The following is a 26,463-nucleotide window of genomic DNA, read 5'->3' on the forward strand; positions in this document are numbered from 1 at the left end:
CTGTTCTTGAAGCTGGTGGTGTGAGTCCTGAGGCTCTTGTACCTTCTGCCTGATGGCAGCAGTGAGAAAAGAGCATGGCCTGGCTGGTGAGGATCTCTGATGATGGATGCTGCTTTTCTGCGACAGTGTTTCATGGGGATGTGCTCAATTAGTTGGGAGGGCTTTACCCATGATGCACTGGGCCGAATCCACTACCTTTTGTAGAACTTTCCATTCAAAGGCATTGGTGTTCCCATACCAGGCTGTGATGCAGCCAGTCAATACACTCTCCATTACACATCTATATAAGTTTGTCAAAATTTTAGATGTCTTGCTGAATCTCTGCAGACTCCACATGAACATCGAAACATACAATGAAATGCGTCATTCGTGTTAACAACCAACACAAGCTAAGGATGAGCTGGGGGCAGCCCACAAGTGTCGCCAACGTAGCATTCGCACAATGTTCAGTAAAACAACTCAAGCAGCAAAACGAGCCTCTTTCCTCCCTCTCGCTTACTTATACACACAGACAGGCCTCCAACCTCATGACAGTCCACCGCTGGAGTCCTTGGACCCAGACTCAGACAACAGACCTTCTAGTCGACAATCGTAACTTCAAAAAACAACAACAAAATCTATCTGTCCACTTCTATTGCATTTTCTTTCAATATCTGAAAACAATATTGATGTGGACAGAATGACCTGCCAAACAGGTTTTCCAAACCCAATTTCAAATGTCATGCAGCAGAATTTCTTGCAGCCACAGCACAATTAATCCTTTTCCTGTCAAACTACATTTAAATACTGGGACTCTTCCGTTCAGACATATTACTGAAGTACTGTAAATGTACAGGGCAGAATTCTGTGTGCAATTGCAAGGACATTTTTAAAATAACAGCAAGACAATTTTTAAAAAGCAGTCTAAAAGTGAATGATTGTCTTGGAAACACAAACAAAATGATGAAGGGTCTCTGCCCAAAATATCGACTATTTACTTTTTTCCATAGATGTTGCCTGACCCAACGTGTTTCTCCAGCATTTTGTGTGTCGCTTGGATTTCCAGCATCTGCAGATTTTCTCTTGGTTGTGATCGTCCTGGACATTTTTTCTTGTGATCGCAAGATCCTGTGGGACATTGGTAATGTAGAATACTGCGTCTGGTTCACTGGTTCATTGGCAAGACCGAAGGCAGAGGAGGTGTGTGGCCTCAGTTTTAGTGCGGACAGGGCCTCATGCCGCGGGGTCACCTGTAGCAGCCACCCAGGAGAGGAGATGTCGGAAGTAGTGTGGCTTGTCATCCATGCTGGATTGGGGCCTGGCCCCTCTCTATACAGTGTTCATTCAGTGGAAGACAAGCTAGATTGTGTTCGTCTGCAGGCTGCTGAAGGCTTAGTCTTATCAACAACATCCGTGCACCAATCTACAGGACATGACTCTCAGGGACTTGGGCTACATTTTGTTTGGTGTGACTGTAGGTTAACTGCTATCTTATGTGCCCTGTGCTGTGGGTGACTATCAGTACTGTGGTTTTCACCTTGGGTCTGGAGAAGAGTTGTTTCGTTTGGCAGTATTCATGTATAATTGAATGATAATTAAACTTGAATTTGAAATATAAAAAAATAGATAGTGCTTAAAGAGAGCAAGCTAGTGTTGTAGGGTGTATAGACCATTCAGAAAACTGATGACAGTGGGGAAGAAGCTGTTCCTAAAGTGTTAAGTGATCGTTAACCATCTCTCTTCAGGCTACTGTACTTCCTCCAAAAACTTGAAGAGGTGTGATCCACAGTGGTGTAGTGGTTAGCACAACGTTTTACAGTACCAGTGACCCGGGTTCAATTCCCATCGCACGGTAGTGTAGTGGTTAGCACAACACTTTACAGTACCAGTGACCCGGGTTCAATTCCCATCGCACGGTAGTGTAGTGGTTAGCACAACGCTTTACAGTACCAGTGACCCGGGTTCAATTCCCATCACACGGTAGTGTAGTGGTTAGCACAACGCTTTACAGTACCAGTGACCCGGGTTCAATTCCCATCGCACGGTAGTGTAGTGGTTAGCACAACACTTTACAGTACCAGTGACCCGGGTTCAATTCCCATCACACGGTAGTGTAGCGGTTAGCACAACGGTTTACAGTACCCAGTGACCCGGGTTCAATTCCTGCCACTGTCTATAAGCAGTTTGTACGTTCACCCCATGACACAATGATTTTTCCCACGGTCCAAAGATGCAGTGACAGGTAGGTTAATTGGTCATTGTAAATTGCCCCGTGACTAGGCTAGGGTGGCTGGACAGAGCCTATTCTGTGCCATATCTCAATAGATAGATAAATTAATAATAAATCTATTCTAAAATTGAGACGCATATAGTGAGGCCATCCGGGATGGTTAAAGCACGCAAAATCACACTCAAAATGGGAAAGGCTGCCTCTCGTAGCACAGAAAGAGTGGCGGCAGAGAATCAAACATAAACCAGAACAAGAAGTTTCAGTGACAAGGAAACTGAGGGGAAAACAGAGTTTGGGTTAACTTTTCAACTACAGGCCACTTGTCAATCTGAGAAAGAAAATCCTGAATGAAATCAAAATAATTGTTTGTATTGTTAACTTGATTTTATACTAATGCACAGACTATAAATTCAACTCCTGGTTTGGAGGTTTGTGTGCCTCAATGACCCGGAGAGCTATGTTGGCTGGAGTCAGGGCTTTATACTTTGGCTCTTGGTAGGGTCACCCATATAAAACAGGGGCAAAGGGTAGAGGCCAGACTAAAGAGTGGTCCACTAGTCCTCCAGGTTCAGGGGTTCAGCTCAAGGTTAATGATCTCAGCTCAAAGTTGTTACGAAAACAGCAATGAAGAGTCCTTCGATTCTGTGTGTGACAGTATTCCTGAGTCTTGTAGAAACATCGAAAAGCCTACAGCACAATACAGGCCCTTCAACCCATGCTGTTGTGCCAAACATGTACTTACTTTAGAAATTACCTAGGGTTACCCACAGCCCTCTATTTTTCTAGGCTCCATGTGCCTATCCAAGAGTCTCTTAAAAGACCCCATCATATCCGCCTCCGGTACCATCGCCGGCAGCCCATTCCGCGCACCCCTGACATCTCCTCTGTAAATACTTCCAACCACCTTAAAACTGTGCCCTCTCACATTAGCCATTTCAGCCTCATCAGTCTCCACCAGGGACTTGCACGACTGGCAGTAGTGAAAACCGAGAGGAAGCTACTGACACGACAAAGCAAGCTGCGAACAGGACCAGAGACCAGCACCTTCATTGCTGCCCTAAATGCCAACAACGTAATGGGGAGTAAGTATAGAACCAAACTGATCAAAACCTCCAGCATAATTATTGCAGAAATATAATTACATTAATATTGGATTGGCACCTCCTTGCTAAATGAAGTACAAACTTTAATACAATACTTCGTATTTCACAAAGTTAATACTGTCAAAATTAGATTTCAGATTTGATTTCCCTAAGAACCAGCATGTTATTAAAAATCCATAAACATTTAGATCAATACAAATTTTATAACATGAATTAGTACTTACAAAACCAAAGTCATGTAATAAAAAAAATCCTGGTTTCCAAATCTTAATAGGCAGAAATAAACGTGTTTGCCATTTTTGTTAAACACTGAAAATTCTTTTCATCATATTAGCAACAATTTAAAAGCCAGTAGAAAGCTTCCCAATTCTCACCAACTAAAGGCACCTTTCCTGTGATTAAAAGAATTACAACTCCAATGTCATATCTTCTTATACATCAGTAATATTTGTGTCTGCCTGTATTGCTAAAGATTTTAAAAAGCAATTTGCAACAACTGGTATCCAGAGTACTGTCCTTCAACTCAAGGTATCATATAATTCACAGACACACACTCAGTATATCTAAATATATGCATAAGCCACCAGAGATAACATACACATCGCATATTTTTACCATACAACACTCGCACTTTGTGCATACGCAAGACGAGTATATCTCTATGCAGACATGTAGCAGGAAAACACATTTATCATGTACATGTCATCATACACTACGCATCGATATACTGTACAACACACTTGCAAACCACATATAATAATCAGTATCGGAAATCTGTGAAATAAATTACGCCCAGTGCACATTGAAACCTGAGATGTAATTTGCAATGCAATCCGATTTCTCTGTGATATTGTTTGGTGCATAAATACAATGGAGCAGGATCAGCAGCAGCGGGGGCCTGCGGCTCCTGTCAACCCACCACTCTCGTCCCACCTCGCCCCTCTGGCCGCCGCATACCCACCCCTCTTCCCCCGGGACTTACGTGAATGCGAAGAACAAGGTGGTGGCTCCCACCAGCAAGGCGGCGGCTGTCGAGACCGGGATGTATTTGGTCGGCTTAAATTTCTTTCCACTGGGCATCCTGTAATTCCCACATAGTCCCGAGAGGGAAGGAGAGTGATGGGCCGAGCCGCGCGCAAAACCGACAACTACGGAACGGACTCGCACGGCGAGATGAGCCGGCCGGCAGAGCACGGGGACCGGGGGACCGGGGGACTAAGGGGCCGAGGGCCGAGGCCGGGAGGGGGAGGGGCGGGGAAAGAAGCCCCCTAGCAACCGAGCCCGAGCGCGAACAGGAGGAGGGGTCCGCCGGAGAGGAGGAGGGGCAGCGCGGCTGACGTCAGTCACTCCCGCTCCGCCCCCTCTACCACCTTTTCATTGGACACTACGGAACCTCCGCCCACCTGCCGGGAAGCCCATCCTAGTTTGCATGAAATTTGCATAGATCAAGGATCCCTCACTCTAATTGGTGGCTCGGTTTCAGGGCGATTGTTTTCTCATTGGCTGCGCTGAAGAGAGGGGCGGGTCGCGCCCACGCGTCGTGTTCCATTCATGCGGAGTGCGTGGGACCAGCAGCTTCATGTGAAGGGAAGCGTCTGTTCCCCATAAAACGCTTCCAAATTCTCCCATTCAAGTCAGGTATCTCGTTTTCTTTTGAAAGTCGTTATGCTATTAGAGATTTTGCCTTGTCTGAGGTATTTTTCCTGGATTAAGTGAAATAGTTCATTCGTTGTATGCCGTGGGTGATCATGATCTTTCCATGACCATGATTGTTCTTGGCAAAAGTTTCCACCGAAGTGGTTTGCCATTGCCGCCTTCTGGGCAAACAGTTAAACAGTGAATGCTTAAACAGAACTCATTAGGCCACGCAGCATCAACGGAGATGAACAGATTGCCGCAGAACCGTCTGTCTGTTGTGAACAAAATCACCGGAGAGACGCAGCTGGTAACTATATAACGTAGTCTTGTAATCGATACACACACAAATAAGCTGACAGTCTTTGGAGTCACTCGAGTGAAAGGCTCAGGGAGAGACTTCCTAATCCCAACATTACAGTACATTTTTATAAGTAAAAGCATAAAGGTAACAGAACGATTTCTGTAGTTATAATGCTCTCATAATACTTCTTTTGAGTAAGGTATAGGTTTCAAATGCCTAGATCTTCCCACAAACACACCCAAAAGAAATGTTCATTACTGTTGTATACATGCATATGCAGACATCTCAGTCAAGTGTCTCCTGTATGGACAATTTACTCTATGTTGTCTGTTGATTGCATTCATGAATATGCAGACATATACCAGTCAATCGGATGTTTCCTGTTCCGAGCTGCATTTTAAATTTAATCTACGATCCATATTCAGATCTAAAGGTTGGTTGCTGAAGTTAATGTTTGCTGTAAGTCCTAACCCCAACATTCTCCCTAACAAATGCATCTTCCACCACAGTGCTGAGACACAATTAAGAGGAGCAATGGAACCGGCTCAATCCCAAACCCTAGAATTTAGCAAAAACTATGAGCACTTTGATCTAAAATGGACTTTGCTTTTTTTTGTTCTAGGCAGAAAGATTGGGCACTTCTTCCTCAGTTCTGTGTTTCTCTCATTCACTCACTCTCATTGAACTGTGAACTTTCAGTTTTATGATTTTTATATTCTGTGCTTCTGCCCATTCTTGTTGCCATTTGACACAATTTTTTTTGGTCTGGGGAGGGTGTTGGGGGGTTTGACAGTCATGTTGCCATTGTTTTTGCACTGGGGGGTTGGTTTTGATATTTTTCTTTGAATGATTTACTTGGTTTTCTGTGCTTCGTGGCCATCTGGAGAAGATGAATCTCAGAATTTCATAGTGCATACATACTTTGATGATAAATGAACATTTGAACCTGGCCAGTATTTATCTTTCAACTTTCATCTCCTCTTTGACTAACTATTTGTTGGGCCTTTCTGTGCAACTTAGTCTTTGGTGCTCCATACATTAGATTGTAACTGCTATTCAGGAGTACTGCGTTGGATACAAACCATTTTCTTAACCCAATTATTTTAGACGCTCGGAGAGGACCTACACCTTGTTGTTGGGTTCGGAGACTTTGAATCCAATTTAAGTCTAATTATCATTCAACCATACATGAATACAGCCAGATGAAACAGAGTTCCTCTGGGGGCAGGATGTAAAACATATACAGCACATTAAAAATAGTGAGCAAAAAAAACCATGTATTGCCCAAGACCCTGAGCAATATGTCCTGCCAATTGAAGGTACGGTCTGCAGCAGAGTGCAGACACCCACAATACAGTCTGTCATTCCACCAATCGAACACTGGAGGGCAGCACTAATGGTGCCTTGATGACTCAGGGAGCTATGTTGGCTTTATGCTTTGGCTTTTGGTAGGGTCACCTGTACCAAACAGGTCAAAGGGTAGAGGCCAGATAAAGAGTGGTCCACCAGTTCTCCAGGTTCAAGGGTTCAGCTCAGGGCTAGCAACCCTAACTGATCAAAAACAAAGTTGTTACAGAAACAGCAATGAAGAATCCTTCTACACCTGAGTGCGATGCTATTCCTGAGTCTCCACCTGGGACTTGCATGACTGAGAGTGGCGTAAACCAAGAGGAAGCTCTTGATGAGGGAAGCCCGGAGCACTGCCAGAGATGAAGGTCCTTCACTGCTGCCCTAAATGCCAGTGCATTACAGGCAGTAAGTAAGTTATTTTAGAAAGAAAATGTGCAAATATATTCTATAGGGGAAACTCGTTTAGTTATCACAACATATAAGACCATAAGATTATAAGATATAGGAGCAAAATTAGGCCATTTGGCCCATCGAATCTACTCCACTATTTCATTATAGCTGATCTATTTCCCTCTCAGCCCCAGTCTCCTGCCTTCTCCCTGTACCCCTTCATTGCCTGACTAATCAAGAACCTATCAACCTCTGCCTTAAGTATATCCAATGACTTGGCCTCCACAGCCACCTTTGGCAACAAATTCCACAGATTCACTTCTCTGTGGCTAAAGAAATTCCTCCTCATCTCTGTTCTAAAAGCACACCCTTCTATTCTGAGGCTGTTTTCTCTGGTCTTAGATTCCCCTGCCCCCCCACAGGAAATATCCTCCCACATCCACTCTATTGAGAACTTTCAGCGATCCATAGGTCTCAGTGAGGCCACCCCTCATTCTTCTGAATTCCAGTGAGTTCAGGCCCAGAGCCATCAAACACTCTTCATGTGACAAGCCTTTCAATCCCAGAATCATTTTTGTGAACCTCCTTTTAATATCACATCTTTTCTTAGACAAGGGACCCAAAACTGTTCACAATACTCCAAGTGAGACCTCACCAGTGCTTTATAAAGCCTCAACATTATATCCTTGCTCTTATACAGGTTGACCACTGATTTTCCAGCACCCTTGGCTCCTGAGCCTTGCCAGCTTAAAAGAGGTCATGCGATATTAATGGCAAAAATGGACTGTAGAATCTTGAAAAGGATTATTTTACTAAACAAAATTTAAATGTAAATTTATTAATTACTGTGCTTACAAAGAACGTTGCTTCTCAGTTATCTTTTTAAACATTCCATCCCAGCAAAGTTGTCTCATGTGTTTTGATCTCTCCCTGTCTAATTTTTCTTGCATCAAATAAAAATTCATTAGCTCTTGTTCCATCACAAAGGTACATTTCTCTAACCTGTTGATTAAATCAGTTACGGTGTTTTTAATCAGCATTCAGAACTCTGTCTATAATTTCCAAGTCTGTAAGGTGATGCACAACAGGTGTTTCCTCGTCGACAACTATCCACTCATGTAGATTTTCTTCATTAAGACTACTAGCTATATCTTTGAAAGCATGTCCAGTAACATCTTTTGCATACACAAGCAAATCATAGAAACATAGAAAACCTACAGCACAATACAGGCCTTTTGGCCCACAAAGCTGTCTAGAAATTACCTAGGGTTACCCATAGCCCTCTATTTTTCTGAGCTCCATATACCTGTTCAGGAATCTCTTAAAAGACCCTATCGTATCTGCCTCTACCACCATTGCCGGCAGCCCATTCCCGCACTCACCAATCTCTGCATAAAAAAACTTACCCCTGACATCTCCTCTGTACCTACTTCCAAGCACCTTAAAACTGTGGCATCTCATGCTAGCCATTCCAACCCTGGGAAAAAGCCTCTGACTATCCACACGATCAATGCCTGTCATAATCTTATACACCTCTATCAGGTCACCTCTCATCCTCCGTTGCTCCAAGGAAAAAAGGCCAAGTTCACTCAACCTATTCTCATAAGGCATGCTTCCCAATCCAGGCAACATCCTCGTAAATCTCCTCTGCACCCTTTCTATGGTTTCCACATCCTTCTGAGCACAGTACTCCAAGCGGGGTCTGACCAGGGTCCTCTATAGCTGCAACATTACCTCTCAGCTCCTAAACTCAATCCCGTGATTGATGAAGGCCAATGCACCGTATGCTTTGTTAACCACAGAGTCAACCTGCGTAGCAGCTTTCAGTGTCCTATGGACTCGGACCCCAAGATCCCTCTGATCCTCCACGCTACCAAGGGTCTTACAATTAAGACTATATTCTGCCATCATATTTGACCGACCAAAATGAACCACCTCACACTTATCTGGGTTGAACTCTATCTGTCACTTCTCAGCCCCATTTTGCATCCTATCAATGCCCCGCTGTAATTTCTGACAGCCCTCCACACTATCCACAACACCCTCAACCTTTGTTTCATCAGCAAATTTACTAACCCATCCCCCTGCTTCTTCATCCAGGTCATTTATAAAAATCACGAAGAGCAGGGGTCCCAGAACAGATCCCTGAGGCACTCCACTGGTGACTGATCTCCATGCAGAATATGACCCATTTACAACCACTCTTTGCTTTCTGTGGGCAAGCCAGTTCTGGATCTGCAAAGCAATGTCTCCTTGGATCCCATTCCTCCTTACTTTCTCTATAAGCCTTGCATAGGGTACCTTGTCAAATGCCTTGCTGAAATTCATATGCACTACATCTACTGCTCTACCTTCATCAATATGTTTAGTCACATCCTCAAAAAATTCAATCAGGCTTGTAAAGCACGACCTGCCTTTGACAAAGCTGTGCTGACTATTCCTAATCATATTATACCTCTCCAAGTGTTCATAAATCCTGCCTCTCAGGATCTTTTCCATTAATTTACCAACCACTGAAGTAAGATTCACTGGTCTATAATTTCCTGGGCTATCTCTACTCCCTTTCCTGAATAATGGAACAACATCCACAACCCTCCAATCCTCTGGAACCTCTCCCGTCCCCACTGATGATGCAAAGATCATCGCCAGAGGCTCAGCAATCTCCTCCCTCGCCTCCCACAGTAGCCTGGGGTACATCTCGTCCGATCCCGGCGACTTATCCAACTTGATGCTTTCCTAAAGCTCCAGCACATCCTCTTTCTTCATATCTACATGCTCAAGCTTTTCAGTCTGCTGTAAGTCATCCCTACAATCGCCAAGATCCTTTTCCACCGTCACACTTGATTGGTCCTATTCTCTCACGTCTTATCCTCTTGTTCTTAACATACTTGGGGTTTTCCTTAATCCTGTCTGCTAAAGCCTTCTCATGGCCCCTTCTGGCTCTCCTAATTTCTTTCTTAAGCTCCTTCCTGCTAGCCTTATAATCTTCTAGACCTCTAACATTACCTAGTTTTTTGAACCTGTCATAAGCTCTTCTTTTTTTCTTGGCTAGATTTACAACAGCCTTTGTCCACCACAATTCCTGTACCATACCATCCTTTCCCTGTCTCATTGGAATGTACCTATGCAGAACTCCAGGTAAATATCCCCTGAATATTTGTCACATTTCTTCTGTACATTTCCCTGAGAACATCGGTTCCCAATTTATGCTTCCAAGTTCCTGCCTGATAGCCTCGTATTTCCCCTTATTCCAATTAAACGCTTTCCTAACTTGTCTGTTCCCATCCCTCTCCAATGCTATGGTAAAGGAGATAGAATTGTGATCACTATCTCCAAAACCTGCCACTGAGAGATCTGACACCTGACCAGGTTCATTTCCCAATAACAGATCAAGTACAGCCTCTCCTCTTGTAGGTTTATCTACATATTGTGTCAAGAAACCTTCTTGAATACACCTAACAAACTCCACCCCATGTAAGTCATGAACAACTACTTTCTCCTTTGATACATGAAATCCTGTAAAGTCACTGTCAAGCTTTTCCTCAGGCATAACATCAAGGCAGGCCACAACTTGTACCTTTGAGCAATGAACCAAAGAACGTTCTTCATGCTAAATTCTTTAGTAAATGTCTGTACAGAATTGCCAGCATTCACCTCATCTAACATGAAAAGTGAGCAATATTTGGCCTTTAGAGAACGCACTATTCCTTGGTCTTGGGGGTTGGATAAGCGATGTACAATTTGGTGGTTATTATGCTGTAAAACATCATTCTTACACAGCTTTGGGGTGAGCTGAACAGTTATCCAAAATCAGAAGAATTTTGCAATCTTCGGGTAGCCCTACAGGTATGCAATATCCTCTGGCTTCTGGCACAAAATATATTTCAAACCACTCTAACATAATCCATCCACTTCTATTTGCATATGTTATTGGGTAAATTTTATCAACTTTCAAATCCCGAGGGCACTTACTATTTCTGATCACCAGTGGTTTACATCTGTGAGTACCTGCTGTGTTGGAGCACCCTAAAATGATAACTCTGTCCTTAGATTGTTTGAATCCTGTGGGATCTTCTTCATCTTCTGTTGCTAATGTTTTCCAAGGTGTGCATCGCCAGTTTCATCTGCATTATGCACCCGCTCAGGACTGAGGGTTTTGTCAGCCATGAGCTTTGCAGATTCGTCCATGGACTCCATAGCTTCTTCATGGTTGACAGGCTGTTTTTCTCCACGCGCGTTGTGCATGGTGCTTCTTAAACGTTTGAAGCCATCCTTCACTATAGTCACATGTATGTTCTAATTTCAGTTCTTTATGGAACAGCTTAGCTTGCTTCATTATCATACTGCCCAACAAGTCGACCCCATCACGCTGACGCTGACAAAACCATCTCTCGTTCATGCTCAGTGCTCTTACCAACTTTCATAGTCTTTTTTCATGCTCATTTGTTTTAGTGAATCACTGTTTGCATAAAATTGCAAATTATTTTCTCTTTGGTGTTTTGTTAGCGAACCAATGCCATATAAGTCACACAGCTCACGCACAGAAACACCTTGGTCCAGTTTTTTCAACATTTCAACATTTCAACATTTCAACATTTTCTTGGATTGATATGGACTGATGTTTACTTTTTGACACCACCACTGGTGCTTGCACTTACCTTAGGATCCATAGCTAGGGTTAAATTTATGTAAAATTAGCACAAAATATTGGGACTACCACCAACAGGTGTAATGTAAATAATAAAAATAGCATGCTTTTGTCAAAATGAGTCTTGCCACAGATGGCACTGCATGCACTGCACACAGTGCCATCTGGTGGCCGCCCAGTAAACTACATGTCGTAATTTCATCTGAATTAAAAGACCGTCGAAACCATCAGTTTCTGGAAAATTGGTGGTCAGCCTGTATTCTAGTTTTCTCAAAATGAATGCTAACATCACCTTTGCCTTCCTCACCTACAACTCAACCTGCAAATTAACCTTTCGCGAATCCTGCATGAGGACTCCCAAGAAATTTGGTAAAGCAGGTAGGAATAAAACTAAAGAGTGAGTTAAAGGTTTGCTTTAATTATCACATGTACAGTAAGACATTGAAACCTACAGTGAAATACATTACTTGCGTCAAAGACCAACGCAGTCTGCAATTGATGTGCAAGTGTCGCCTTGGTTCTAGCACCAATGTAATGTACCCACAACTTACTAACCCTAACTCTTTGGAGTCAAGGGAGAATGTGCAAACTCCTTGCAGACAGTGGTAGGAATTGAACCCGGATCACCTGTACTGTAAGGTGTTGTGCTAGCCACTGTGCTACTGTGCTGGTGTAATTATTTTGTTAACAACAGTCAGACTTAGAATGAAGAACAGTCATTACAAACATTCTATTTCGTGCTTTAATTATTTGCTCCAGGATGGATTATTGGGAAGTTAGATTGGAAAAAATGCTAAGATTAAACCTTTGCAATAATTTATTATGTCGTGTCGTCTTCAAATCCCTTCCTCATTCCTAATCTACCTTTTTGCTAAAGCTTCCCTGCTGTTCAATCATTTTGGCTTTTAGAGCATCACTGTGTATCAAAACCTTTCCGCTGGTGATCATCAGAACCCAGCCCCTCAGCTCTGAAATTGACTCTGTAAACCTCTCTGCTTCTCTCATTATGAAAGGTAGTTCACTGGAGATATGAATTCAAAATCCACTGTGGTAGATGGTAGGATTCTGTTCATTAAATACATTTGGAATTAAGAAATTAGTTCCAAAGGTGAAATGCATGGAAAGGTCAAAATAAATTTACTATCAAAGTACATATACATCAGCATGTACAACCCCGAGATTTATTTTTCTTGCAGGCATTCACAATAGAACAAAGAAATACAATGGAATCAATTTGGCAAAGATGGGCCAACAAAACAGTGGCCAATGTGTAGTGTGTTAAATTTAAAAACCCAAATGGTTCATTAATTACACTGGACAACAAAGATTTTGCTTCCTGAGTACTTTTGAGTGTACCTTATGGATTTTGGGCTGCGGATCACGAAAAATGCCTTGAAATTTCGCTATCACACACCATTTTTTTAAATCACCTATATTTCAAAGTTTCAAAGTGCATTTGTTGTCAACAGTGAGATTTGTTTACTTACAGGCAGCCACAAAGCGAGAAACCCGAAAGAACACAATTAGAATAAACAAAATAAAGACCAACACCCAATGCACAGAGAAAAGGAAAAAGCGAAGGTCACGCAGTAAAACTGAAGGAAGCAGCAACATTCCGAATCCCGGAGTAGGCCCAAAGCCTCGGTATCATATTAGCAGGCACGGAGCACAGCAGCCAGGGGCGGTCTTTACAGCCTCAGCGCTATGGAGAGAGGAGTGAACATCGTAGGAGAGTGAGCGAAATCGGCTCTTGGCTCCAATCCCAACACCCTGTTTCTCCAGTCTATCTGGGCCGATGTTTAAATTGTCCAAACAGCATATGGCACCACTGCAGCAAAAGGCTTTGGGCCTAGACACACCACTCAGTGACTTGCTGCAGGCCCAGGTTTCACCACCCAGTTCTCGATTTCTGCAAATGAGCTCAGTACCCAGAGCGATCCAACCTTGCAGCCGGGCCAGTTGTACAGGCATTGAAACTCCTCTGCCTGGACTTTTCTCTGAATGGCTCACTCCACCTGCATTGATTGTGCAATGTACCAGCAATCAAATCAAATCAAGTTTAATAATCATTCAAACCATAGATATTTACAGCTGAACAAGACTGCGTTTCTGTGGGGCCAAGGTGCAAAACATTCAAAATTGCAAGCAAGCCTTCAAAAACAGCAAGTAACATAATTCAAAATATTGAGCAAAGAAGCATATTCACTTGGAACAAAAAAAACATATAGTCCAGGACCCTGAGTGACAATGTCCAGCAATTGATTTTACATTGTGTCTAGCAGTACACAATGCACACAATTCAGCCTGTTATTCCACTGCTGGAACATGGGAGGACAGCACCAATGGGAAAGGCCAGGCCCCAGCCAAGCTCAACCACACTGTAGCGCTTCTGCGTCTCTCACTGGTCTGAAGCAGCAGGCAAGCCCAAGGCTTGAGGCCTAGTTCTTGCTAGATCTGAGTCTACACAGCTCCCATGTCGGCTGTCCTTCCACCAGACAGGGGTCACTGTCCGACAGAGTATTGCATTTGCAAGTGAAATGTTTGAGACAATCTCCCATGGTTATACTGCACCAACTCCGATGCTTCTGTGTCGTAGGCAGCAACATGGTCCGCAGCCAGGTCAGCCCCTCTGAACCCAAACTGGCTCCTCCGACAGATTGGTGGGCTGCTTCAATATCCCGACAGGCTCCTTCGACATCCCAGTTGGCTCCTTCAACACCTCAGCTGACCTCTTGGACCCTTCATCCAGCTCCTCCGATATCCCAGCCTCAGCCAGCTCTGCTACCCTGCCGACACCAGTCCAGACACTGATCAATGAGCAGCTCACTGATGAGTAGCCCTGCAGTACCTGTACCCGATCTTCTGGAGTAGAATTGTCTTTGGATGGTAAAAAAAATAATTTTACAAAGAAAAAAGCACCTTTGGTTAGCCCCCGAGAGGCAGCTGCATTCGCACATCTTTCCAGACAGTTCATCCATCGAATTCACTCGCACCTTCATTGTTTGCGATGATGATTTACCACAATTTACTTCAGGAAAGGAGTTATTAGGTATGTTTTTAGTCAAATTTCTTGCATAACCTGAAGAAAATGGCTCATCATCACCAGAGATGCATTTTAAAGTTTGCAATACCCATAGGAAGTGAGCAGCAAAGGTGGGCTACCAGAACATCCAACAATGATTCTAGGACTAGGGTCACACATAGGCCACAGAGGGAAAAGTACTTCTATAGATTTCATTTTTGGAACTTCCAAATTTATTTAATGAACAAAACCTGACCAGCTGCTGCAGTTGTAATGAATTATTATCTTCATTACAGGCTGTTTGGCCCATGATGTGCCGATCTTTTACCCTAGTTTAAGATCAAACTAACCTTTCCCATTCCCATAGCCCACACCTATTTTTTTTCAACCATGTGCCAATCTAAGAGTCTCTTAAATGTCCCTAATGTATCTGCCTGTTCCATCACCCCAGCAGCACATACAGATTCAGAATCGGGTTTAATATCACCAGCATATGTTGTCGTCATGGCAGCAGTACAATGCAATGCATAATAATAAGAACTGTGAACTACAGTAAAATATATATATATATAATTAAGTTGTATGAAAAGATTAAAAAAATAGTGAGGTAGTGTTTATGGGTTCAGTGTCCATTCAGAAATCAGATGGCAGAGGGGAGGAACCTGTTCCTGAATTGTTGAGTGTGTGTCTTCAGGCTTCTGTACCTCCTTCCTGATGGTAGCAATGAGAAGAGGGCATGACCTGGGTGATGGGGGTCCTTAATGCTGAATACCCCCTTTTTGAGGCACCACTCTTTGAAGATGCCGTGGATACTACGGAGGCTAGTGCCTGTGATGGAGCTGACTAATTTACAACTCTCTGCAGCTTCCTTTGATCCTGTGCAGTGCCCCCCCCCCATACTGATGGTGATGCAAACAGTTAGAATGCTTGCTGTCTGTAGAAATTTCCGAGTATCTTTGGTGACATACCAAAAATCTCCTCAAAATCCAGATGAAATATAGCCGGTGATGTGCTTTCTTTGTAACTGCATCGATATTTGGACCCAGGTGAGATCCTCAGAGACGTTGACACCCAGGAACTGCTCACTCTTTCCACTAAGAGGACTGGTTTGTGTTCCCTCCTCTTACCCTTTCTGAAGTCAATCAGTTCTTTGGTTTTACTGACATTGAGTGGAAGGTTTTTGCTGCAACACAACTCAACCAGCTGATCTGTCTCGCTCCTGTACACCTCACCACTCTGTTGTGAGACATTCCCCCTACACTTTCCCCAATAGGGTTAAAATGATGTCCTCTCGTAGTAGCCATTTCTGCCCTAGGGAAAATGTTTCTGGTTGTCCATCTCCTACTGTAGGTTTCACAGGCAGCACTCTGTTGTAGTGTGTGTAAAACAAGCTGCAGAAAATGCAGACAGTCTTTGTCAACAGCAGCATCTAAAGAGGGATCAAAGGAATTAACCTTTGAATCAAATCCTATAATCAGACAATCAGCAACAATAAACGAGTCCATTGCGGGTAAGTAAAGCCCTCCCCTCCATTGAGCACGTCCACACAAAGTGTTGTCGCAGGAAAGCAGCTTCCAACATCAGGGTCCCCCTCCACCCAGGACATGCTCTCTTCTCACTGCTGCCATCAGGAAGAAGGTACAGGAGTCTCAGGACTCACAGCATCAGGTTCAGGAACAGTTACTACCCCTCAACCATCAGGTTCTTGAACAAAATGGGACAACTTCACTTGCCCTTTTAGTGAAATGTTCTTTAAACCTATGGACTCAAGGACTCTTCATCTCATGTTCCTGATATTTATTGCTTATTTATTATTATTATTTATTTCTTTTTGCACACTGGTTATACGTCCAATTGGTGCAGTCTTTTATTGATTCAGTTATGGTTATTATTCTAGTATGGAGTTATTGAGTGAGGCCTCCGTGGATCAGGGTTGACCTTGGATGTTGCATCTTAGCTTTCTAGATACACAAAGCCAGGCCTATCCAACCTGGAGAGCAAGCTGATGTCCACGTAGCAAGCTCCCCCTCTCCATGCATCTGATGAACTGAATGGAACAGCAAAGACCAATACAGTTTGACACCACAAGAGTTGCCAGTCAGTGTTGAACTCAATGTCGGACTGCCTTAGGGACTCCAGCTTTGGGTTTTCCCTCAGGGTTTACTCCCAAAGCCTTCCCCATGAGTGGGTAAAGCAGAGGTATGAGATCCAAGTTTTCCTTCTCCTAGACAAGCTGCCAACCATGTCTTACGCCAGTAACCCACCTTTGTCCCTTCTCCTCACAGCAGAAACAATTCCACTGGGCTTATTAGCTAAACCACATGTGGAGGCCAGGAACTGGACTTGGTTGTCAGATGCTATTTGGAGACACATGCCATTGGGAGCATTTAATAGGTAGTGGGAGCTTGTCCCCATTACCACCCCCGGCTATAACAATCTTAAAGAACCATTTATTGAGTATGCCTACAGGAAAATGAATCTCAGGGTTGTATTGGTGAAATTTATGTACTGTGATAATAAATTTACTTCGAACTTTGAACTTTATTGTACTAAGTACTTCAAGACCACATTATAAAATTTGCACATAACAATCTGTTGTTTGTTATGTGCATCTTAATATGAAGATCAAGTCCCAGCTATGCCAGGAACCAGAACTCATGATCCTGATGAAGGGTCACAGCCCAAAACTTCTGCTGTTCGTTTCCCTTCCTAGATGCTGCCTGACCCGCTGAGTTCCTCCGGCAATTTTTGTGTGCCTGTGCTCAAGATTTCCAGCATCTTTTGAGTCCCTGAACTTTTTAATGTTGGTATCATAGATGTATTCATCACAGAGTTAGAGATAAGAACTCAGAATTCTAATTAAGGCTCACTTCCATGACATGACACTTCCATGCAACAATTAATTCCTTCCTTTCCATGTATTGGTTCCTAGGCCAGTGGTTCCACGTAATTGCTTCTTCACTTTACGACATTCCGGCTTATGAACCGTTTCATAGGTACGCTCTACCTTCGGATGGCGGGGGAAACCTGTATATATGTGTGCCAAGGACTTCTGCACAATATTGTATGTGCTGGTATTTATGTACTTATACACATTTTATTCAATGTCCGTACTTTAACCTCTGACATTTTTATATAATTCCTTTTTTTACATACGCAGTTGTTGAGTCTTGTTGTTTTTGTTGCATGTCACATGTCACACCCCGACCAACACACCACAGCAAATTCCTGCTACATGTTGATGTATACAACAGGTGAAGTTGATCTAAAACTAAATGTTTCAATTTAATATCAGAGAATGTATACAGTATACAATCTGAAATTCCTACTCTTCACAGACATCCATGAAACGGGAAACCCCATTCAGTGAATAATGGAAAGATCAGAACCCCCAAACTCCCCTCCCCTCTTCTATCGAATAGGCACCTGCAGAAGCCCCCAGCCCCCACCCCTCCATCATGCAAGCAATAGCAAAAGCACTCCCCCATCCTACCCCACAAAGAGACCTTGATCTGCAGCCCATCAGAACTAGAGTCCCCACAACCCAGCAGTTCAGTATCTCAGACAGGCTCTCTCTGTCCAGCGAGGGGGAGACAGAGGTCGTGCCCCTGGAACGAGGAGAGTGGGAGACCAGCAACTCACTGTTCCGATATCACAGAAGAGTGCAGAAGAGGAGCATAGTTAGTGTTCATGGACCGTTCAGAGATCCTTTGCCAAATAGGAAGAGCTTCTGTACACATCATCACTCAAATCCCTGTTATAAACTCATACCGTCACTACAACGCTGAGTATGGACTCTGGCTCATTATAACACTGGCTATTCAATAATCTTGGGGTGGAAGTTCCTGTGTAACAGAAAATTAATCCTCTTGCGTCCTCTGCTGTTCAAACAATAAATTACAAAGCAATGAGATTTGTGAAAAGTGCAACAAGGCTGCATGTGATCCAGATAGTTAAAATGGATATTAGACCATAAGATATAGGAGCACAATTAGGCAATTTGCCCCATCAAGTCTGTTCTACCATTTCATCAGAGCTGATCCATTTTCCATCTCAACTCCATTCTCCTGCCTTCTCACCAGAATGTTTTGTGCTCCGACTAATCATGAATCTACCAATCTCCAGCTTGGATACACCCAATGACCTGGCCTCCACAGCCATCTGTGTTAACAAATTCCACGGATTCACTACCCTCTGGCTAAAGAAATACTCCTCATATCTACAATACAATGGACGCCCCTCTATCCTGAGGGCATGCCCTCTGGTCCTAGACTCTCCCACCATAGGAAATATTCTCTCCCACATCCATTCTATCTAGACCTTTCAATATTCGATAGGTTTCAATGAGATCCCCCCTCATTCTTCCTTAATCCCAACTAGTACAGGCCCAGAGCTATCAAATGCTCCTCACTGGATAACCCTTTCATTCCTGGAATCATTCTCGTGAATCTCCTCTGGACCCTCTCCAATCTCAGCATATCCTTTTCAGGGGCTCAAAACTGGTCACAATACTCAAGGTGAGACCTCACCAGTGTCTTAAAAAGTCTCAGCATTTCGTCCTTGCTTTTATATTCTAGTCCTCTCAAAATGAATGCCAACATCACATTTACCTTCCTCACCACTGACTCAACCTGCAAGTTAACCTTCAGGGAATCCTGCATGAGGACTCACAAGTTCCTTTTCACCTCAGATTTTTGTATTTTCTGCCCATTTAGAAAATAGTCTACACTTTTTTTCCTTCTACCAAAGTGCTTGGCCATACACTTCCTGACATTGTATTCCATCTGCTACTTCTTTGCCCATTCTACTAATCGGTCTAGATCTTTCTCCAGCCTCCCTGCTTGCTCAACATTACCTGTCCTCCACCTATCTTTGTATCATCTGAAACAGTGGCCACAAAGCCATCAATTCCATCATCAAAACCATTGACATATAATGTGAAAAGAAGTGGTCCCAACACTGACCCCTTCAGAACACCAATTTTGTGCGAGAATTTCCCAGACTGTCTGTTCCTGCACAGGTTCCAACCCAACAGTCTTCCCAATATTGACTGGGATCACCCTGGTGTAAAGGCATAGATGGGGTGGAACTTGTTAAGTACATCCAAGTTAGTTTTTTGAGGCAATATGTAGATGGAATAACAAGTGATGGGCCTGTACCTGGCCTTATCCTAGGAAATGAAACTGGACAGGTGGCAAAAACGTCAATTGTGGACACTAGGGAGGAGGTACAGGAGCCTGAAGACACACTCTCAACGATTCAGGAACAGCTTCTTCCCTCTGTCATCTGATTTCTGAACGGACAGTGAACCGATGAGCACTACTTCATTACTTCTTTTTTCTCTTTTTGCACTACCTATTTAATCTTCTAAATACTTACCGTACTTTACAGTTTTCATTATTATGTATTGCAATGTACTGCTGCCATGTTACAACAAATTTCACAACAAATCGCAGTGGTATTCAACTTGATTCTGATTCTGATTCTTTGGAATCAATTGCCATCATTTTGTAAGTTTCAAGGTAGTAATGGAGAGGGATAGGGTGGGGTTTGATGGGACTTACTCTGCCTGGAGGTCTGTGACGAGTGCTGATCCACAGGGATCCGTTCTGGGACTTCTGCTATCTGTGAGATAACTCAATGAAAATGTAGGCAAGTCTGCAGACAATACAAAGATTGGTGGTGTTGTGGACAGCATAGGAGACTGGGAAAAAATATTGCAGGATATAGATCAATTGGCAACATGGAGAGGGAGGAGCTAAAGATGGCCCCAGAGGTCTTTGCAGACGCAAGGCAACTTCTTCCAGTTCACCTGCGAAACAGTTTCTTCTTCTTCTTTTTTCATGTCTCTCTTTTCTTTTCAAAGTAGCTGGGGTCCTGTGGAGCCTGTGATCTACAGCTGCAGCTCAAACTACAGTTTTCCACAAGCAGTGCATGCTCGTTCTCGGACTTGCCCTGAGGCCTGGCGTTTCAGTATCTCCAGGTGCGTCCTGCAGGGTGTGGCCCGGTGAACAACCCGGCCCTGGCCGATGTTGGTGACCGAAGCATCGTGGGGGGATGTAACATCGAGACAGCAGGGGATGTATGCTGCTGTCAGGAGGCCCTAGCACACACTGTCTCTCTCTCTCTCTCTCTCTCTCTTTCGATGGTGAGTGAGAGTGTTGGTCCTCGACTTGAGGAATTCGAGCAGGTGACATGGAAGGTTGTAAAATCGGAACAGTGAGCTGTTGGCTACTCCTCTCTTTGGTGCAGGAGTGATATCTCTCTCTCCTTGCCTCACTGGTAAGAAGGAGTCTGTCTGAGACGTTGAAGTGTTGGGATGGACAGTGGCTTCTGATGGGCTCTAAACCATGGTCTCTGGGGGCTTTGCTATTACTTGCATGGTGGGTGGGGGCGCTGAGGGTTTCGCTGGAGCAGGTGGGGGGAGGGGCGATGTTTCTGCTGCTGCTTGTGCGTGGGGGGAGGGGGAGGGTCTTTGGGGTTCTAACATTTTCTGTCTTTGATCAGATGTAAAGAGCACGCTGTTACTGACAAGACCCTTAACAGTGTTGATGTGCAGGGGGACCTTGGAATCCAAGACCGTAACTCTCTGACAGCAGCTACATTGGTAGGTAGGGTGGTAAAGAAGGCATACAGCAGTTAAGGAAGTGAGTTCAAGAGTCAGAGGTTATGATGCAGATTTGTAAAACTCTATCTCAGCTGTGTCTGGTGTATTGTTTTCAGTTCTGGTTACCGCAGTATAGGAAGGGTGTGGAAGCTTTGGACGAGAGGGCATGTGCTATCAGGACAGGTCGAACAAATTCTTGTCTTTTTTTTTTCTGCAGCAACAAAGACTGAGAGGAAATTTGATAGCGGTTTAAAATTAAGAAAGACATACGGTAGGTGGAGAACTGGGGAAAAGATACTGGCTGAAATTCCTAATACCAGAGGGTATATATTGAAGGTATATGTTGGAGGCAAGTTCAAAGGAGGTGTGTGCAGGGCAAGTTTTTTCCCCCCAGAATAGTGGAAGCAGAGGGATTGAAAAGGTTTTTAGAAAGGCACATAACTGTGCAGGAAATGGACATTGTTTGGGCAGAAGGGACTCATTTAGTTATTCATTTGCTTATGAATTTAATCAGTTCAGCACGTCATTTTGTGAAGGGCCTGTTTCTGTGCTGTAGTATATACGGTGAGAGAGGTTGGTCAAAAAAGAGATCAGCAACATTTTCTTCCAAGATGCCCAATTAACTCCTTAATCCAGAATCAATCTGCTTAACAATAGGTGTGAATAATGGCTCTGATGATTTTGTTTCTTTCAGAGCTTCCCAACCTGGGGTCCACAGATCCCTCGGCTAATGGTAGGACTCCGTGGCATAAAAAAGGTTGTGAACCCCTGGTTTCTTTATTTTTGGTACCATTTTCGTCCTTTGATGTCTCTTTTTATCCTTTTCAAGGTGGATGGGGTTCTGTCGGAGTCCCTGATCTACAGCTGCACTCAATCTGTGGTTCATTATGGTGACATTTCCTGTTCCCGGGACTCACCAACTAGCCATTTTTGGATATCCCAAAGGCGCGGCCAAGAAGATGAGCATGCCTTTGGGGTCCCGAGGCTTTGCAGCCCTGTGGACAAGCCTATTCTAAACCACCAACTGAAGTGACACAGGAGGAAACGGAATATCAGGGACAGTGGATCAGCTGTCAGAGGTCTCTGTACTCACTGAATCTCTCTCTCTCTTCTCATTGGTGGGGAAGAGTTGCAGTCGATTTTTGAATCAGAGGACTCAGAACTTTAACTCCATAAATCAGCAAGTTGTTTGTGTTTGTTGATCTCCTGTCTCACTGTGTAACACCTCTCTTGCCTTTTATTGGGAAGAGGGGGAGCCTGTGGCATGTATAATTGTCGGGTGAACAATTAACTTTTGTTGGACTCCAGATCACCGTCTCCCTTTGGGGGCTTTGCTATTGCTGGCTTGGTGGGTGGTGGTGGGGCTGATGCTTTTTGCTGAGATAAGTGAGGGAGGGGGAGGGTTGATGCTTTGCTACTGCTTGTGCATGGGAGGGGGAGGGGGCGTGGGGGGGCTTTGCAGTTCTAATGTTTTCTACTGTCTTCTGTTTTCGTGGATGACTGCAAGAGCAAGAATTTCAGGTTGTGTATTGTACGCACTCTCTGATATTAAATGGAATTATTGAACTATTGAAGTCAGTTCAAGAGTCAGAAGTTATGATGCTATTTTATAGAACTCTAGCTCAGCTGCATCTGGAGTATTGCTTTCAGTTCTGGTTACCGCAGTACAGGAAGATATGGAAGCTTTGGAGAGAGTTGCCTAGGTGAGAGGGCACGTGCTATCAGGAGAGGTCAGACAAGTTTGCATTCTCTTTTCTGTAGCAGCGGAGACTGAGGAGAGATCTGATAGAGATCTAAGAGTATGAAAGGCATACAGTATATGGAGAATCTGGGGAAAAGATACAGGCTGAAAGTTCTAATTGCAGAGGGGGTGAGTTCAAAGTAAATGTGTGGGGCGAGTTTTTTTTTCCAGAATGGTGGGTTCCAAAAATGCACTCCCTGGGATGGTGGCGGAAGCATAACGATTCAAGAGGCTCTTAGATAGGCACACAACTGTGCAGGACATGGGCAGGAGGGATTCGTTTCGTTATTGTGATTGTGAATTTAATCAGTTTAGCACATCATTTTGAGAAGGGCCTATTCCTGTGCTGTTTATTCAGAGAGGGTGGTCAAAATAAGAGATCAGCAACATTTTCTTCTGAAATACCTAATTAATTCCTTAATGCAGTATCAATCTGCTTAAGACCATCAGAGATAAAATATAGCAGCAGAATTAGGCCATTTTGCCCATTGAGTCTGCTCTGTAATTCTGTACAATAGATGTGAATCATGGTCTGATGATTTATACTGCCTTTAGACAGATCTTTTGTTTCTTTCAGGGATTCCCAACCTGGGATCCACAGACTCCTTGGTTAAGGGTAGGAAAGATTGGGAACCCCAGTTTCTTTATTTGCTGATACCATTTTCTTTCTACTTGATAGAGGTGTGGTTCGTCCATCGCCGTCATTGATGAAGACCTCAACACCATTGATGGTGTCAAGACTAGCGCATGATTTGGATTTAAGTGAGGGAGAGTTGCGCAGCGTCAGCCTCACTCTCTCTTCCCAATTCCCATCTGGATCCAGTGGCAAGACAGAGTTGAGACAGCTGGAGATGGGACTAGGCGCAATGGATAACCAGGACATCTTCTGTGTCTTGTCCTGCTCTACACGTTCCACGATGCTTGCAGAAACCGCCTTCTTGACCGTTGGACCTTCCATTGGTCTTGTCCGCTCAATCCACTGGAGTCTGTCTTCACATGCTGGGACATGTACAAGATAATGAGAAGCATTGATCATGTGGATAGTCAGAGGCTTTTCCCCAGGGCTGAAATGGCTAGCATGAGAGGACATAGTTTTAAGGTGCTTGGAAGTAGGTACAGAGGAGATGTCAGGGGTAAGCGGTGAGTGTGTGGAATGGGCTGCCGGCAGCGGTGGAAACGATAGGGTCTTTTAAGAGACTCCTGGATGGGTACATGGAGCTTAGAAAAATAGAGGGCAATGGGTAAAGCCTAGGTAAGTTCTAAGGTAAGGACATGTTTGGCACAGCTTTGTGGGCCGAAGGGCCTGTATTGTGCTGTAGGTTTTCTATATCTTGTTTTTCATTTGATCATTCTGATTCTCACAAGATCTTTTGTTCTTTGCAACTCTCTTTGCTTTTTTTTGTTGCCATATTTGCTTAAAATCTATATTTCATTAGGAGTTTGAGGTTTGTTGCCGAAAACGCTCGAAAATTTCTAGAGATGTACCAATAGCAGCAGCTCCTCTCTCAGATCCAAACACCCACAAATTCCTACAGGAGTACCATGGAGAGCATTCTAAGTAGCTGCATCACCATCTGGTATGGGGGGCAGGGGACTACTGCACAGGGTTGAAATAAGCTGCAGAGAGTTGTAAACTTAGTCCGCTCCATCATGGGCACCAGCCTCTCCTGCATCGAGGATATCTTCAAAAGGTGTCATCCATCATAAAGGACCCAAATTACCCAGGTCATTCCCTCTTCTCATTGTTACCATCAGGTAGGAGGTACACGAGCATGACGACACACAGTCAACATTTCAGGTACAACTTCCTCCTGATTTCTGAAAGGACATTGAACCCATGTACACTATCTCACTCCTATTTTTTTTTGCACCACTAATTTAATATTGATATACAGTATATATATATATAATCTTATTGTAAGGGTGGTGAGGTGGAGATATGTTTTTACTAAAGGAGGTGTAAGGCATTCCTTTCCTTCGCTAGCCTGCAGGTCACCCTTGGCAAAGTGTAGCACCTTCTTAGTCCCTCTCCGTCCCTCCCCCCCACCCCCACCAAATCAGGGTCATGTGAAGCCATTAGAGCAGATGGTGGATATTTGTTTGAGTAGCTGGTGCATATGTTAAGTCCTGGTTATGGGACCACTGACTCCAGGCAATCTCTGAAGAGTATTGATAATGGCTGGGGTCACCCCGTCTTGTAAAGACACTGCCCAGAAGAAAGCAATGGCAAAGCACTTCCGTAGGAAAATTTACCAAGAACAATCATGGTCATGGAAAGACTGTGATCACCCATGTCACAGACACAGCACGTAACTAATTGAATCACTGTCATATTGTAGTTTTTAAATAGGTATGTATTGCATTGTACTGCCGCTGCAAAACAACAAGTTTCATGACATATACCAATGCTATTAAACCTGATTCTGATGTGCATCAGATAGTTGAAACAGGACAACGAAAAGGAAATAACAATTGAACTTTTCATTATTTTCACAGCACATTCCCAACCACTTCATAGAATTAACACCCTCAGATTTCAGTTTGTGGATTAAAAGAAGCAAATTGAAAGCAGAGGTGGAGTGGTTAAAGGGAGGAATTCAACAGATGTCTCTGTGAGATGGCTTACTGCTCTCCCTCGAGGCCTTTGGATAATGTAAACCAAAGTTCTGTGATTTACGTTTCATTTTCTGTGTTTTCATCCGTTCTTTCTTGTTGCTCTTTGAGCCATTTTTTTGTGTGTGGGGGTGGGGGTTTGATGTTCTTGCACTTTGCATGATTTATTTTTCTGCATGGGGGGGTTGATGTTCTTGTTGCCTTGTGCAATTTTTTTTTGCATGGTGGGGGAGCTGTTGATAATTGTGTTGCTATTTTTCGCCAGTTGCCTCAATTTGTTAGCTTTTTGTGTGGGGGTGGGGGTTGGTGTTTCTCTTTGACTGACTTCTTCATGGCTATCTGGAGAAGATGAATCTCAGTTGTATACTGTATACATACTCTGATAATAACTGAACCTTTGAGATTAGACAGCTAAAGGCAAACATGAATGGGAGAAATTGGATAAGTGATTAAAAACTAGAAGTGTGCAGAAAAAAAATGTAGGGTTGGAGATAACAGCCCTACAATGCCCAGAAGGTAAAGTCTTCATATCCAGTTGCCACCAGAGGTAATTGAACCTTAAGGATCACCTAATACCATAAGATATAGGAGTAGGAATTTGGCTATTTGGCCCATCTAGTCTGTTCTGTCATTTCATCAAGGCCGATCCGTTCTCCCTCTCAGCTCCTGCTTTCTCTACATATCCATAAGGTATAGAGACAGAATTAGGCCATTTGGCCCCTCGAGTCTTCTCCACACCCTTCATGCTCTGACTAAATAGGAATCTATCAACCTCTACCTTAAACATATTGAATAACTTGGCCTCCAGATTCCTGCTGTAATGAATTCCACAGATTCACCA

The 26,463-nt window shown here is 43.7% G+C and overlaps 1 protein-coding gene and 1 long non-coding RNA gene across 3 annotated transcripts in view; one reads left to right on the top strand and one right to left on the bottom strand.

Moving 5' to 3' along the window:
• The window catches only part of zdhhc8b (zinc finger DHHC-type palmitoyltransferase 8b), a 283,381-nt gene extending 278,815 nt beyond the window's left edge, over positions 1-4,566 (bottom strand). For both annotated transcript variants that reach the window (XR_010021238.1, XM_063074112.1), the window contains exon 1: positions 4,295-4,566. Coding sequence is in view for 1 of the 2 variants with exons in the window: in XM_063074112.1 (XP_062930182.1) it covers positions 4,295-4,392 (98 nt within the window). In the remaining variant the exon portion in view is untranslated. The remainder of the gene's footprint in view (positions 1-4,294) is intronic.
• Positions 4,567-4,876: 310 nt separating this feature from the next.
• LOC134360051 (uncharacterized) lies at positions 4,877-24,912 on the top strand. The gene is made up of 4 exons (XR_010021239.1): positions 4,877-4,950; positions 20,528-20,644; positions 22,098-22,347; positions 23,689-24,912. It is a non-coding gene; the product is annotated as an uncharacterized LOC134360051 (long non-coding RNA).
• The last annotated feature ends 1,551 nt before the right edge of the window (positions 24,913-26,463 follow it).

Source organism: Mobula hypostoma, chromosome 21, assembly GCF_963921235.1.
Source record: "Mobula hypostoma chromosome 21, sMobHyp1.1, whole genome shotgun sequence".
Lineage (NCBI taxonomy): Eukaryota > Metazoa > Chordata > Chondrichthyes > Myliobatiformes > Myliobatidae > Mobula > Mobula hypostoma.